The sequence below is a fragment of the Plectropomus leopardus genome, chromosome 3 (assembly GCF_026936395.1).
Source record: "Plectropomus leopardus strain MGB_pleo_1.0 chromosome 3, ASM2693639v1, whole genome shotgun sequence".
NCBI classification, from domain to species: domain Eukaryota; kingdom Metazoa; phylum Chordata; class Actinopteri; order Perciformes; family Serranidae; genus Plectropomus; species Plectropomus leopardus.
In genome coordinates, this window is record NC_142178.1 from 39826081 (window position 1) to 39840361 (window position 14281).

The 14281-nt window shown below is 39.6% G+C and overlaps 2 protein-coding genes across 2 annotated transcripts in view; one reads left to right on the forward strand and one right to left on the reverse strand.

Moving 5' to 3' along the window:
- Nucleotides 1–6565, forward strand: part of aplf (aprataxin and PNKP like factor) — a 43912-nt gene extending 37347 nt beyond the window's left edge. Inside the window, exon 12 of the mRNA XM_088075202.1 lies at nt 4569–6565. Coding sequence (XP_087931328.1) covers nt 4569–4590 — 22 coding nt within the window. The 3' untranslated portion in view covers nt 4591–6565. The remainder of the gene's footprint in view (nt 1–4568) is intronic.
- A 132-nt stretch (nt 6566–6697) lies between these two features.
- Nucleotides 6698–14281, reverse strand: snrpb2 (small nuclear ribonucleoprotein polypeptide B2). Its single transcript, XM_088075234.1, has 7 exons — nt 14161–14281; nt 12585–12656; nt 10951–11123; nt 9876–10010; nt 8483–8518; nt 7170–7258; nt 6698–7087 (listed from the first exon to the last, which is right to left on the reverse strand). Exons 2-7 carry the CDS (start codon nt 12646–12648, stop codon nt 6928–6930), a joined length of 657 nt encoding a protein of 218 aa, XP_087931360.1. The 5' UTR covers nt 12649–12656; nt 14161–14281; the 3' UTR covers nt 6698–6927.

The following is a 14281-nucleotide window of genomic DNA, read 5'->3' on the forward strand; positions in this document are numbered from 1 at the left end:
AATTAAAATCCACGTATTTTCCTGGAGGTTGACGTGCTGAGGGAGGTGACACTTCAGTAGTATAAGTGATGCATTTAATATGCAGGTACTCAAAAAAGCAATCTGACTGTGACCATCCCCGAAATTCTGACTACAAGTTTCTACCCTCTGGCCCGAGCGCACCTGCTGACAAAAACAACAGGTCCGAAAACTCCTTCAATGCTGTTGCAGAAGGAAGCGATTGCTGTGGTTTTCCATAACCTGTCGTGATGGTGATGGTGATGGTGATGATGGTGATGATGGTGTTGATGATGCTGATGATGGTGTTGATGATGCTGATGATGGTGGTGATGGTGATGATGATGATGAAGGTGATGGTGATGGTGATTATGGTGATGACGATGGTTATCAGGAGATATTGTCGTGTATAACCCTCTGAACCATGATGATGATGGTGATGATGATGATGGTGATGGTGATGGTGATGGTGATGACGATGATGGTGATGATGGTGATGATGATGATGATGATGATGGTGATGATGGTGATGATGTGATTACGATGATTATCAGGAGATGTTGTTGTGTTTAACCCTCTGAACCATGATGATGATGATGGTGGTGATGGTGATGGTGATGGTGATGACGATGGTTATCAGTTTAACCCTCTGAACCATGATGATGACGATGATGGTGATGGTGATGGTGATGACGATGGTTATCAGTTTAACCCTCTGAACCATGATGATGATGATGATGATGATGATGATGATGATGATGATGATGGTGATGGTGATGACGATGGTTATCAGTTTAACCCTCTGAACCATGATGATGATGATGATGATGATGGTGATGGTGATGATGGTGATGGTGATGGTGATGACGATGGTTATCAGTTTAACCCTCTGAACCATGATGATGATGATGATGATGATGGTGATGGTGATGATGATGATGATGATGGTGATGGTGATGGTGATGATGATGATGGTGATGGTGATGGTGATGACGATGGTTATCAGTTTAACCCTCTGAACCATGATGATGATGATGATGATGATGATGATGATGGTGATGGTGATGACGATGGTTATCAGTTTAACCCTCTGAACCATGATGATGATGATGATGATGATGGTGATGGTGATGACGATGGTTATCAGTTTAACCCTCTGAACCATGATGATGATGATGATGATGATGATGGTGATGGTGATGGTGATGACGATGGTTATCAGTTTAACCCTCTGAACCATGATGATGATGATGATGATGATGATGATGGTGATGGTGATGGTGATGACGATGGTTATCAGTTTAACCCTCTGAACCATGATGGTGATGATGATGGTGATGATGGTGATGGTGATGGTGATGACGATGGTTATCAGTTTAACCCTCTGAACCATGGCGGCTCTGTGCAGTCCAGGTGGGCTCTTACTGACCTGCTCCTGTGGATCCTGAGTGTGTAAAGGTGCAGGTCTGTGCAGACTGATGTCATCTGTTGTGTGTTTCTGTGTTATATTGTTTGTGCTTATCGTGTTTTTGATGTGTTTTTATCCTGCAACACAAACTGCCCTCTGGGACAAATAATTGCATTGAATTGAATTGAATTGAATTGAATTACATTATATTACATTAAATTACATTGAATCACATTGAATTGAACTGGATTAAATTATGATTGAGTGCTGCACAGTGAAATGTTTAGTCCTTGCTCTTATATATATATACATATATACGTATATATATGTATATATATATACATATATATGTATATTTGCACTGGGTGTTGAAGAGCAGCGGGTTAATTTCTCTGCAGATGTTTGGTTTCTGCTCTCTGATGGATTCAGTCTGCAGTTTTATTTCCGAGCTCCTGTAAAGCAGAGCGCTGCAGACAGAGAGCGGCAGGCCCGGAAAAGTTTGTGTTACGCTCCTTCAGAAATCTATTTTAAAGCTCCTCCATAATTTATAAACCAGATGTGACAACAGAAATATTTACAGTCGGCCCAGCACTTAGTTCAGACTGTGTGAATAAATCCTCATGATTCTGTTGATGCTCTGACTTTTTCTGTAGCGCCTAAAACAAATATTAACCTACTGACGCGTGATCAGTGGCCCTAAACGATTTATATTCAATCAGCACTAAAACTTAAAAACATAAATTTAATTCAATAAAGTAAATGAAACACTTTGATCATTTTATGCTAACACAGTTTAATTACTTTATTCCAACACAATGAAATATTTATATATTCCAACACTATTTGATCACTTCGATAATTCTTCTTAATGACTTTATAATTTTTAATTAACTTTTTTTAATGTATATTTTTTTATTTCTGTCAGCCACTTTTTTCACCACTGAAAGCAATGAGACAGTTTTGTTTGCAAATCTCTTCGAACCTGAGTGAACCACGTATGTTCCCACTTTAAAAATGTCAAATTTAAACGTAGTTCAAGAAACCCCAAACCCCCAGACACACAAGAAGTAAATAAATTAGACAAAAATAAAAAATTTAGAAAGAAATTTTAAAAATGAGAATACCAAGATAAGTGAAAAAAATAAAAATAATATGAACGTTAATAACAAACATGTGCAAACAAATACATTTTAAAAATGAGAATACAATTATACTAACAGTAGCAACAATAGTGAAAAAAAAAGTTAAAAATACAAATAAAATAAATATATAACGTGAAAACAAATAAATCTTAAAAATGAGAATACAATAATATTAACAGTAGAAACAGTAGTAAAAATAAAATAAAATAAAATAAAATAAAATATATAACAAACATGTGAAAACAAATAAATCTTAAAAATGAGAATACAATTATACTAACAGTAGCAACAATAGTGAAAAAAAAATTAAAAATACAAATAAAGCTGGAGTGCAAAAACAGTGCAGTTCAAACAGGTTCAGGGTTTTTTCCTCTGAAAGAGAAAAGTATAAATAAAGCTGCCCAGTCCTCTGCAGACGCCGTGAGAGCAAACACTGATTCGCTGTAAAGTGTCAGAAAAAGGATGTTTGTAATGAACGCCGCAGCCTCGAGCAGCAGCACGTTACGTTCACACATTCGCTCTCCGCTCATCGATGTCGCCTTTTGGGAGCACATCCGTCGTTTGTTCCCAGGGTCTCCGCTGTGATCCGTCTGTGCGAAAACATTCCCGACCACAACAGCCGCTGACAGCAGAGCGCCGACGCAGCTGAGTAAACCCGGACTGACCTCAGATCAGAGCTCAGGCCCGTCTGCTTTTGTTTTCGCAGATCAGACGGGACGGACGCTTCGGGACGACTTCTGTTTTATCTGACCGGAGACGCTGATTCGAGTCACAGAATCAGGTCTGGCCCCAAAAACTGCAGTTTGTCGTATGTCCACCGGAGGCTGGCTCCGAGTCGGTCCCACAGAGTGCTGCAGGAAGGAGTCCTTAAAGGGACAGTCACCCTGTTGCCGGGGGAAAGTCAGGTTAAATTTTTTTAGCCCACAAAAAACTGCCGGAGGTTCATGAGGAAAAGGCGTTGCACTCGTCTCGAAAACTATTGCAAAGTCACCAGGATTCAAATGTTAAAAAAATACATAATAAAACAACAAAGTGTCTCCGAACTGCTCGTCCGAAGTAATCCAAGTGTCCTGAAGCCCCGACGGGCCGAGTTGTTTTGAAAAACGTCACTGTCATCGTGTTTTTACGCTTTTTAAACCGTAGCTCCTTAAGTGGGAGCCGCGTTCACAAAAAAAAACGGACATGGACACAAGAGACAGTTAACAAAGCGTGATCTGCCACGCCCACACAGTCTGGAGAAACGCCGTTATCTCGAAATAAACTCTTTTCAGCTTGGTTTTCTGTCAGATTTTTGTAGATACTTAATGAGACGCTCAACTTTGATGTAATACGTTTATTCTTACTATTTCAAAAAAGGTTTCCGGAGGCTTTTAAATGTCTAATTTGTAGATGCAACACCCATCGATGCTGATGAGCAGGTCTTGTTAACGTGTACCACATGTCCTCCATATCGTCCTCCAACTGCTGTCCAGTGTTTCTGAAGTCTGCTGGGAGCTGCTGGCAAATGATTTCTTGAAAGAAAACTGACTTAGAAACAAAAAGCACAAACCTAATGTTTAAATTATAACACAAACTTTAAATCCACACTTCTGACCGAGCTCCAAAGTCTCCATGCAGCACCCTGTTTCCAAAAACCGCTGCAGCTGTTCAGGGCCAACCCACAATGCATTGCCAACTCCAAACCGTTTTACACAAATACACAAATACAGTATTTTACAGTCGCAGATCGGCTGTGAATTCACAGCAGCTGCTCGGTGATCTGACCGCGTCCTCGCTCCGGCTCTGTAGAGCCACTTAACACATCGACATAAAAGAGGTATTGATCTTCAGCATCGATCTTCGCCCTCTGAGCAACAAAAGAACGGCTTTCTAAGAGAGCGTCACTTCTAAGAAAACGTCACGTTTAACGTGCTATTAAGATGATTGTGATACTTGAAAAGCTTTTGAGAACAAATAATGGACTTAGCGTTGCAAGCAGTCTATATTTTTATATATATATATTTTTTTTTTTTTGCTTGTAGAGCAAAATCGTTCTTGGTGTGAAGCTGCTGCTGAGGAAGAATTAAAGCAGCGAGTAACGTCTCACTGCAGACGGGAAGATTACAGTCTGGAAAATTTACGCTACAAAGACAATCGTCAAAGAAAAGACGCGTCGCTCCTTGTTTCATTCTTCGGCTGGATGCGTGTCTGATTCAGCCCATCAGATGTTAATCAGATATTTGTCCTCGTACGAGAACGTCAACGTCACCGAAGTCATGTAAGAACCACATGGACACCGCTGAAGTGTCCCTGAACAGGACACCTTTGACCTCCCTGTTAATGAGGGACAGAGGACAAGAGTGATCTGTACAAGCAGAGCTCCGTCTCCTCCGCGTTATTTACCCACCGTCCTTCAAACCTGTGACCTCGACAACATCGAACGCAACGAAAACTGTTGTGTCGTCACACAGAGGATCATGTGAGTCTTTGTGACGACGCAAAAGCTGCTGAAAGACGATTTTACTGGTCATGATCCCGAATCTGTGCTTGTTTTCTGCATCTTTGCAGTCATTTTGAGTCTCTTTGTAGTTGTATGCATCTTTGCAGTCATTTTGAGTCTCAGTTTAGTTGTGTTGTGTGACGTTTTGTGGTCATTTTATGTCTCTTTGTAGCTCTTTTGTGTCTTTGTGGTCATTTTGAGTCTCTTGTAGTAGTTTTGTGTCTGCAGTATTTTTGAGTCTGTGGTCATTTTTGAGTTTCTGTGTTGCTTTGCATCTCTGTAGTTTTGTTTCTTTGTGGTTATTGGTCGAGACTCTTTGTAGTTTTGTGCTCTTTGCAGCTGTTTTGCATCTTTTTGTGGTCATTTTGCGTCTCTTTGTAGCTGTTGTCATAGGTGCCAATTTATACTTTTGTCGGCGTCCCTCTGTAGTTGTTTTGTGTCTCTGTGGTTTGTCTGAGTCTTTTTGCAGTTGCTTCGCATTTTTTCTTAGTTTTTGTGCCTCTTTGAAGTCATTTTGCATTTTGTAGTTGCTTTTCCCCTCTTTGTAGACATTTTGTTAATTATTGTAGACATTTGAGTCCTTTTGGAGCTGTTTTGCATTTCTTTAGTCATTTTTCAATATTCCCATTTGTGGTCATTTTCATATATTTGGCTGTTTTGTTCATTTTGCAGTTGCTTTGTAGCTCTTTGCAGTAATGTTGTGCCTCTTTATTGTAAGCCGCGCCGTCGTCTGATCAGCTGCCCGCTGATCAATAACTCTGCTCGGCTCGTAGATTAAAGGCCGAAAACAACGCTGCCGAGGCCGTCAGTCGATGTGTCGAAATGTGACGTCAAACTGTTGAAGAGACACAGATTAATGACGGCTGGAGGACGAAATATGACTGAGACACATTAAGAGACAGTGCTGGAGTGTAACTGAGTACATTTACTCAAGAACTGCATTTAAGTACATTTTTACTGGTATTTTACTTCAGTCTTTCTTTTCCTGTAACTTTCTACTTCACTACTTTTGTCTGACAGTTTTAAAGCTTATTTCCAAATTAAGAGATAAAATGTTTATTCAAGAACAACCAGCAAAATGAGTCCATTAATTATGTCTTTGTGGTCGTTTTGTGTCTCTTTGTAGCTGTTTTTCATGTCTTTGTGGTCGTTCTGTGTCTCTTTGTAGCTGTTTTTCATGTCTTTGTGGTCGTTCTGTGTCTCTTTGTAGCTGTTTTTCATGTCTTTGTGGTCGTTCTGTGTCTCTTTGTAGCTGTTTTTCATGTCTTTGTGGTCGTTCTGTGTCTCTTTGTAGCTGTTTTTCATGTCTTTGTGGTCGTTCTGTGTCTCTTTGTAGCTGTTTTTCATGTCTTTGTGGTCGTTTTGTGTCTGGAGTGTTTTTTTGTTTTGTTTTGGCAGTTGTTTTACATCTCTTCGTAGTCTTTTTTTGCCTCTTTGTAGTCATGCTGTATTTCATTCGAGTCTTTTGTAGCTGTTTTGCATCTTTGTGCTTGTTTTGTATCTATTTATGGTCATTTTGAGTCTTTTTACAGAAAAAATCCAAATACAGCCTCAGACTCATCACAGTTCAGCTTTGGTGTCACCATTTTTATTATCATTCTAAATTTTTAGGGTTATTGGTTTTCAGTTCAGTCAAAACTGATCAGGAGGAAGACTCATGTGAGGCCACAATAATGTAAAAACCTTTTATTTTACAAAACAAGATGAAGGCCAGAGATATTTAGCTCGACCTCATGAACGACGGCACAGAATTTACCAAATAAAAAGTTTTTAAAAAACCTGAAACAAAACAAAAAACTTCCTGTCGCATTTACAAAATCAGAAGGATCTGGAAACAATCGAAATCCAGGGACCGCCCCCTGCCCCGCCCCCTAAGAGTCTCTTTGTGTCCAGGGATCAAACTACTTCTTGGCGTACGTGATCTTCATGGCGCAGGTCGCTGTGATTCTGAAGCCCTGCAGCGCGTCTTTGGCCACGCCCGCCTGCGTGTCGCTCTCAAACTCCACGAAGGCGATGTCGTGTTTCCCCGGGACGAGCCGCACCTCTTTGAAACCAGGAAACCTGAAAAACACAAAAAAAACAACTTATCGAACACACGTTTCCTGTGAGGAAAATGACGGCGGCGCGGCGGTGGCGGACTCACTGGTTGAACAGCATGGAGAGCATCATCTCGTTGGTCTCTTCGGGCAGGTTGTTGAGGAACAGGATGTAGTTTGGCGGGTTGTCCGGCACCTGAGGAGGCAGCAGAGATCCTCTTCAGTTTAACCCTTTAACACTCAGGAATGCCTTCGCAAACCTTAGCATGTGTTAACAAACTGCATCAATTTATTAAAATATTTTCCCAGCATAATGCAGTGTAAAAGTGCTGAAGTCAATGTAATTATAAACACTTAAAAATAAATAGATACAAATGAAAATAAATCTAGTAAAAGAAAAAACTGGTAAACATAAGGTGTCAGAGACATAAAACAGCATCAAAACAGAGCTTTTGATCAAAATAGAGCCAGAGGAGGATCCCCACACCCCCGACAGAGGACACAGCTGAGACACTGATGTCCTAAAATCTGAGAAGTGTCCTTAAATCCAAGAAATGTCCTGAAATCCTAAAAAATGGCCCAATATCCTTGAAATGTCCTTTAATTTGACAAATGTGCTAAAAAAAATATATCCTCAAAACGTCCTGAAATCCTTGAAACGTCCTGAAATCCTTGAAATGTCCTGAAATCCTGGAAACATGTAATGTGGCCTTCTGTCATTTTGCAAAAGCAGGTCTAGTTTCTCTATTTGAGAGTAAAGAAAAGCTTTAATGTCCCCGAGGACATTAAAGGACACTTTTGCTTGCAGACGGTCAACAATAGAAAATATAAAGAGCACGTAAACGTCAGTAAACGGCCGCGAGCCTTCAGCTTCTGTTACTTTGATATCGACAGTTTTGTGAATAAAGAGCTGCTTTCAGGACTTTATGCTGCGTCTTTGCACAAAAGAAGTGTCTCCGGGTTAATTGACGCCGTCTGTAACTTCAATAGCTGCTGCTGTTTCGAAAGAGGACACCCGGCTCTTTTTGGGAACACACATACACATGTATGTATGTGTATATATATATATATATATATATATATATATATATATATATATATACATACTTTACATATAAAAAATACCCAGCATGCTCCCTACAGGTGGTCTAAGGTCTCGGCTTCGGCTCAGGGACGAGCAGCACGCAGCGTGCAGGGTTTGCCTGAACGCTGCGTGCTGCTCATTTTTAAGAAAAAGTATTTTTTAAAAAATAAAAAATCTGTTAATTACTAGCCATTTTCAGGCCTGAAAAACATTTGATTTATAATTTCAGAGCTTTTCAAGGAACTCAATGACCCCGGGAACCCTGTGTATTAAAACACAAGCCCAGTTTACTTCTTTAAGAAAGAGCAGGCTGATTAGGTCAAAGGTGAGTCTTACCTGGACGGCGGAGGGATGCACAGGTGCTGCTGCCGCCTGCAAACAATCACAGCGTCAGTGAACATGAAGACCCAAAATCACGGCGCCTCTTTCTGTCTGTCGTCAGTTCTGACAGCAAAAAACTAAAGTTAAACTAAAAATGCAAATGGAGAAATTTCCTGAAAAAACTAAATCTTAAAAAATACATTTATTCTGTAGCATAATCTTAAAATATTTAATTATGAATGTAGTTTTTGGACATTTTTTCCAAGCTTTTGTCAAAATGTGTCGCCACAGCCGGCCACTTAACGGGACCGAGTGTTTAAAAAAGGCTTAAAAAGCAAAGAAACAAACCTTTAATGTAGGCTGAAGCCTTTATTTATGAAATATTAAAGGCCATTAGTTTTATTTTATTGTTTGCAAAGTCTGAAAATTCGTTCTGATTACTTGTTTAAATCTAATACAGTTGTTGGATCGTGACTTTTGGGATTTTTTGGGGTGTTTTATTGTAGTTTAAATGTCAGCCGTTATATGGCTTTTTAAAATGTCTGATTTGGTCGTTGGCCAAATTCGGAAAAATTAACCGTCATATTGGCCATAAAAAAAGCAGCGCAATAAATAAAAACTATAAATATGGGCTCTGACTATTGTCTGGAGTTATAGACGTGACTGTTGCAGCTGAAAACTGGATCTCAGTTACATTTTTGTTAAGAAAAAAGGATTTCGGGGAGAATCCCCCGTAAATGAATAATAATAAAAAAATAAATAAATAAAAAAAATAAAAAAAAAGCCGAATCTGTTTGAGCGTAATGAAACTGTTAAAGTTTAATAAAGTGGCGACACGAACAGAAACGAATGGCTGCCCGGAGGGAAAAATGGATTCACAGATCCGTCTTTGAGAAATGATCGACAGTTTGACGCGTACGTGTTCATTTAACCTGCAGCAACGTCGCTTTTCTTCTGCTGCTTCTCACAAGAATTTAAACCTCTGAGCCCTGAGCCAGTTAGTTTCATTTCTGTTAAAAATATGGAAAAAAAGGCAATGAGCTACTAGGTCAGAAATGTTTGCAAACCGCAGGGAAATAGATTTAAAAATTTTAAAAAATATATAAAAGAAAAACTAGGAAAAAAACATTATTATTTATGATAATTACATATTTCAAATAATAACAGAATTATATAATTTATTTTCTCATTTTCATTATTTTTTAATTTTCTTGACTTTTTACTAATTTCTTCTTCATTTTTGGGTCATTTATTCTTTCGTTGCTCAATGGCTTCTCCCCGTGCTTTCGAAAGAAGCCAGTTTGCTCAGGTTTCAAAGGGTTAACAACATTGTGTTCTTGTCTTTAAAAAAACAAAACAAAACAAGAAACCACATTTTCCATAAAAACGTCACGGAGGCGTCACTCACCGCTGCCGGTTTCTTCATCATGCTGACCGCCGGCTCCTGAGCTTTCTTCTTCTTGTCCTTCTTCTTCTCTTTGTCGCCGTACGTGCCTTTCACCTTGGCGATGACCTCGGAGTCTGTCTTTGCGTACTGTATCCTCTGGAAAACAACAGGAGTCAGTTAACCCTTTAGCGCCCGCTTTAATATCACACACACACTTGTATCGCTCTTCACACAAAATGGGCTTTTCAGAATAAAGCTTTAAAAAACTATTAGACATTAATATGATTTTCTGCTCTCATTGAGTTTATTTTATTAACCAGCATCAGACCTAATCAGAAATATCAAATAGTAACTAATTTTCAGTATTTTAACCCTTGAAATGCCAGATTTTTGTCATGATGCCACTATGTTTTCAGATGAAAAAAGCATACAAAAAATGAATTATTTTCAATTTCCTGTACAAAGTAGATGTTTTTATTGATGACAGTCTGCGATATTTCAATGCTACATTGACTGTGACAGGTCACCTCGTGGAAATAGCATGTATTTCCTCCATATGCCAAATATGGTCAAAATGACCTCATCAGGTGGAAAATAGTCAAAATGACAAATTCAGAGTCAAAAGCCCAGAATGACACCCAGAAATAATACAAGTCCTGTTTTTCTGCTCTGATGGCTGTGGGATCAAAAATGTCAGTTTGAATGGGTTTCAATGGAGCATTTTTGGACCTGAACAGTCTGAATGTAACTATTTAGTTTCCACAGTGTATTTCAGACTTATTGTAGGAGCTGAGCTGCAAATTCACTGATTACACTCAAATACACAATCTGGACTACATTTAGGACACATGCATCAACACACACACAGTTATTAATTATTAAAAAATGCTCCAAACGTTCCCTGAGGTTTACAGCTCAGCTTCGGTCAGAAGAGACGCAGAAATACTGACGTCTTTTACATTTGTGCAGCTGCATGAAGCAGCGTGCAGTTTTCTTTATTGTGATGTTTCATGAAGGTGAGAACAGGCGTGGGCGGTGCCACTACAGCTTCCCATCAGGCCGTGCAGCTGATGGGCGCGAGCATCATTATCCCTACCATGGGCTTGTTGTAGAAGGGGAAGCCCTGCAGCTGCCTCAGAGCGTTGGTGGCGGCGGCGAGCTCTTTGAAGACGACAAAGGCCTGTCCTCTCATCTTCATGGTCTTCATGGCCACGATGTCGATTATCTGACCGAACTGAGAGAAGAGCGCGTAGAGCGAACGCTTCATCTCTGCAAGACCGACAAGAGAAGAAGAGCGATGAGAGACTGACGAGAGCAGTGTCACACAACTTACGGCCCGTGGGCCAAATCTGGCCTGCGTCAGGGTGCCGAGCGGCCCGTCGAACATTTTTTAATTCATAATGAATAAATTGACTCCCACGAGAATTTTCTCTTCACTTTGAATATGAAAAAGTGCCTGAGGCACATTGGTGGCTGAGTGGATAAAAAAAGTGTCCTTGCCGCAGCAGCCTCAGGTTCGATTCCCGCTCAAGGCCCTTTGCTGCATGTCATCCCTCTTTCACGCTGTTGATCTGTCCTGTCTAATAAAAGGCTAATATGATAAAAAAAAAAAGAAAAAAGTGCCTAAAAGCACAAAAATAGAGCATATTTATAAAAGAAAACAGCATGATTGTGTACTGAGTACATCAACCTTGTTTTTCATGTTTTCGACTAGTTTTGCCGAAAGGCAAAGCTCTCAATTTACCGATTTCCGTCATCGGGAGGAGCTCGGAGTAGAGCCGCTGCTCCTCCGCGTTGAGAAGAGCCAGATGTGGCTCGGGGATCTCATTAGGATCAGGACGCCTCCCTGCTGAGGTGTTCAGGTCACGTCCCACCTGTATCAGGCCCCAGGGAAGACCCAGGACACGCTGGAGAGACCGTGTCTCTCAGCTGGCCTGGGAACACCTCGGGATCCACCGGGAAGAGCTGGACGAAGTGGGCAGAGAGAGGGAAGTCTGGGCTTCCCTGCTTAGCCTGCTGCCCCATGACCCGACTCCGGATAAGCGGAAGAAAATTATGGATGGATGGATACTAGTTACACCTGGGAGGTTATTTTTTTTGCCGGTTTAACAAGAGGCTGTCACAGGGGGCCACTATTGACTGCTGACCTGTCTGGATCAGGAAATTGTCCGTGCCCGACTTGACGGCGGGTGGATGGGGGTGTGTCTTAACTGCTGCAGCACGCTGCCACAGGCCTGCTCGTGCCCCGAGAAAGACCTCGGTGTCGCTGCCAACAGAGTATGGGATTCGATATTTATACATGAATCATTACTATTTGTTTTTTAAGTGGCCCCTGGCCTGCTGTCACTTTGCTAAAGTGGCCCCCGGGCAAAGCAAGTCAGGTATTGCGGCTGTAAAGAATCTAGAAAAGGTTACTTTAATTTGTCGCCCTGTGTACTTTTATTGTGGGGCCGTCTGCAACGAGTGAATTGTGAGAGTCTGAAATTCAAATTTCAAGTTTCCACATCCCAGAGTGACGTCTCCGAGTCTGGTTTTGTTCAATCCAACATTGCAAAATCCAAAAATATTTAATTCACAACAGTTTAAAACAGAGAACATCAGAATGAAGTCAAATTGCAGATTCTAGAACCGGAGAATATTTGATCTTAAGCTTTATTTCTTAGACAAAAATGTTTTTTGTTGACCGTTTATTTTAAAGCCATAAACATGCAGTGATAAACGCACACTTACCTTCTTTTTTGACTTTATCATTGATGTTGTTGATGTAGATGGTGTGGTTTGGTCGGATATCCATGGTGGTGTCTGATCAAACAAGAAAGCATTTTAATGTCTTCATTCAGGGACTGTTTGTTATTTACTTGGGGGGACTTCTGTTCCTGTAATGACTTCAGGGAGGAGCACAAAACTTTTAATGGTGGTATTTTAAATTTACTTTGCAGCTGTATTTTAAAGACAACATACTAAGAATTACACAGTTTATTATACAGTTTATTATAACCTGAAAGTGAAAAAATTCAAATTAACATCGGATTTTCAAATTTTCAGCGGCCCTGGAACAAACAGAAAGAAAGTTGAAATCATGACATTTCATCAAAATCACTTTCTTCTGCATGGCTAATTCAAAATTTTACCAAAAATACACCATTTGCATGAACTAGCTGCTTTTCAGCTCCAGAAAGTCATCTTAAACTTTTAACCTTTAGCCCCGAAACCTGGATCGAAATCAATTTATTGGTTTTCACGAGCATTTAAAACCTTTAAAACCGGAGCAAATTAGTTTGATTTATTTAAATAAAATGGTTAAAAGGCAACGAGAAACTCAGCAAGAGATGTTCGAAACAATGTAATAAACTGGGAAAGCTGACAAAAAAACTAAAAGTCAGTTTAAAAAATGGAAAAAAAAGGAGAGAGAGAAAAAAGAAAATAATGAATTCTTCATTCATTCTTCTTCATTTTTTAATTTTAATTATACATTTTCAATGATTTAAAGTTACAGCATTTTTTAAAGCCCTTTCCTCTCTCTCCTATCTATCTATATTAATATATAAAACCGTTTTTATTTTCTTTTTTGTTTATACTTTCAGGTAACTTTCTTGTAATTTATTCCTAATTCCTAGCTAATTTTAGGTAATTTCTTGTGAATTTCTTTTTATTTTTATTTTTTTAGATTAAGCCATTTTGCTCAGGTTTCAAAAACCAAAGGGTCAGTTTTTAAAAACTAATTTTGGTGGAGGTTGAGTCTTGCATTCATTCACTCTGGGAGGCTCAAAAAAATATTTATAGCTTCTGTAAAATTTAAAACAATACTAATACCACCATTCATACTAATATTTCTTTAGCTGAAGTCGCAGCCTCCTCTGATAAATAAATAACAGTCCCTTACTGGCGTCCTGTTTGCAGGTTTAGCCGTTTGTCTCCATCAACACTGAAGAGACATGAAACAGGTCGAGGAAGTCTGAATAAACTTGATTTTACGCCACAAATATCATAAAAAACGCCGATTTGAACTACGCTGGAATTTTTTTAAATTAACGTGGCTTCCAAAGTGTATTTATTATTTTATTTTCTAAGGTTTTAATGAATTTAAATGATCAGAAGTTAGCATGCGTTAGCTCAACGTCGGCTACGTTCATACATAACGTTAGCATAGCAGCAGTTAGCTTCCTGTTTCTGTGTTTTTAAGAGGTTTAAAACAAAATATTTTGATATTAGGATAATGAATAAGTATTTATCCTTTGGGGTAATGATCCTGTATATTTACAGACGGATAAATATAAAGATAAATCAGTGTAAATAATAAACTCACCTCCTTACACACCGCTCTGTATGACAGGAAACACACGCTGCCGCCGCCGGTGACACCGGCCGCTGCTTTAAGCTGCACCGCCGCCAGCAGGCCGGGAGGAGAACTGCAGCACACACTTTAC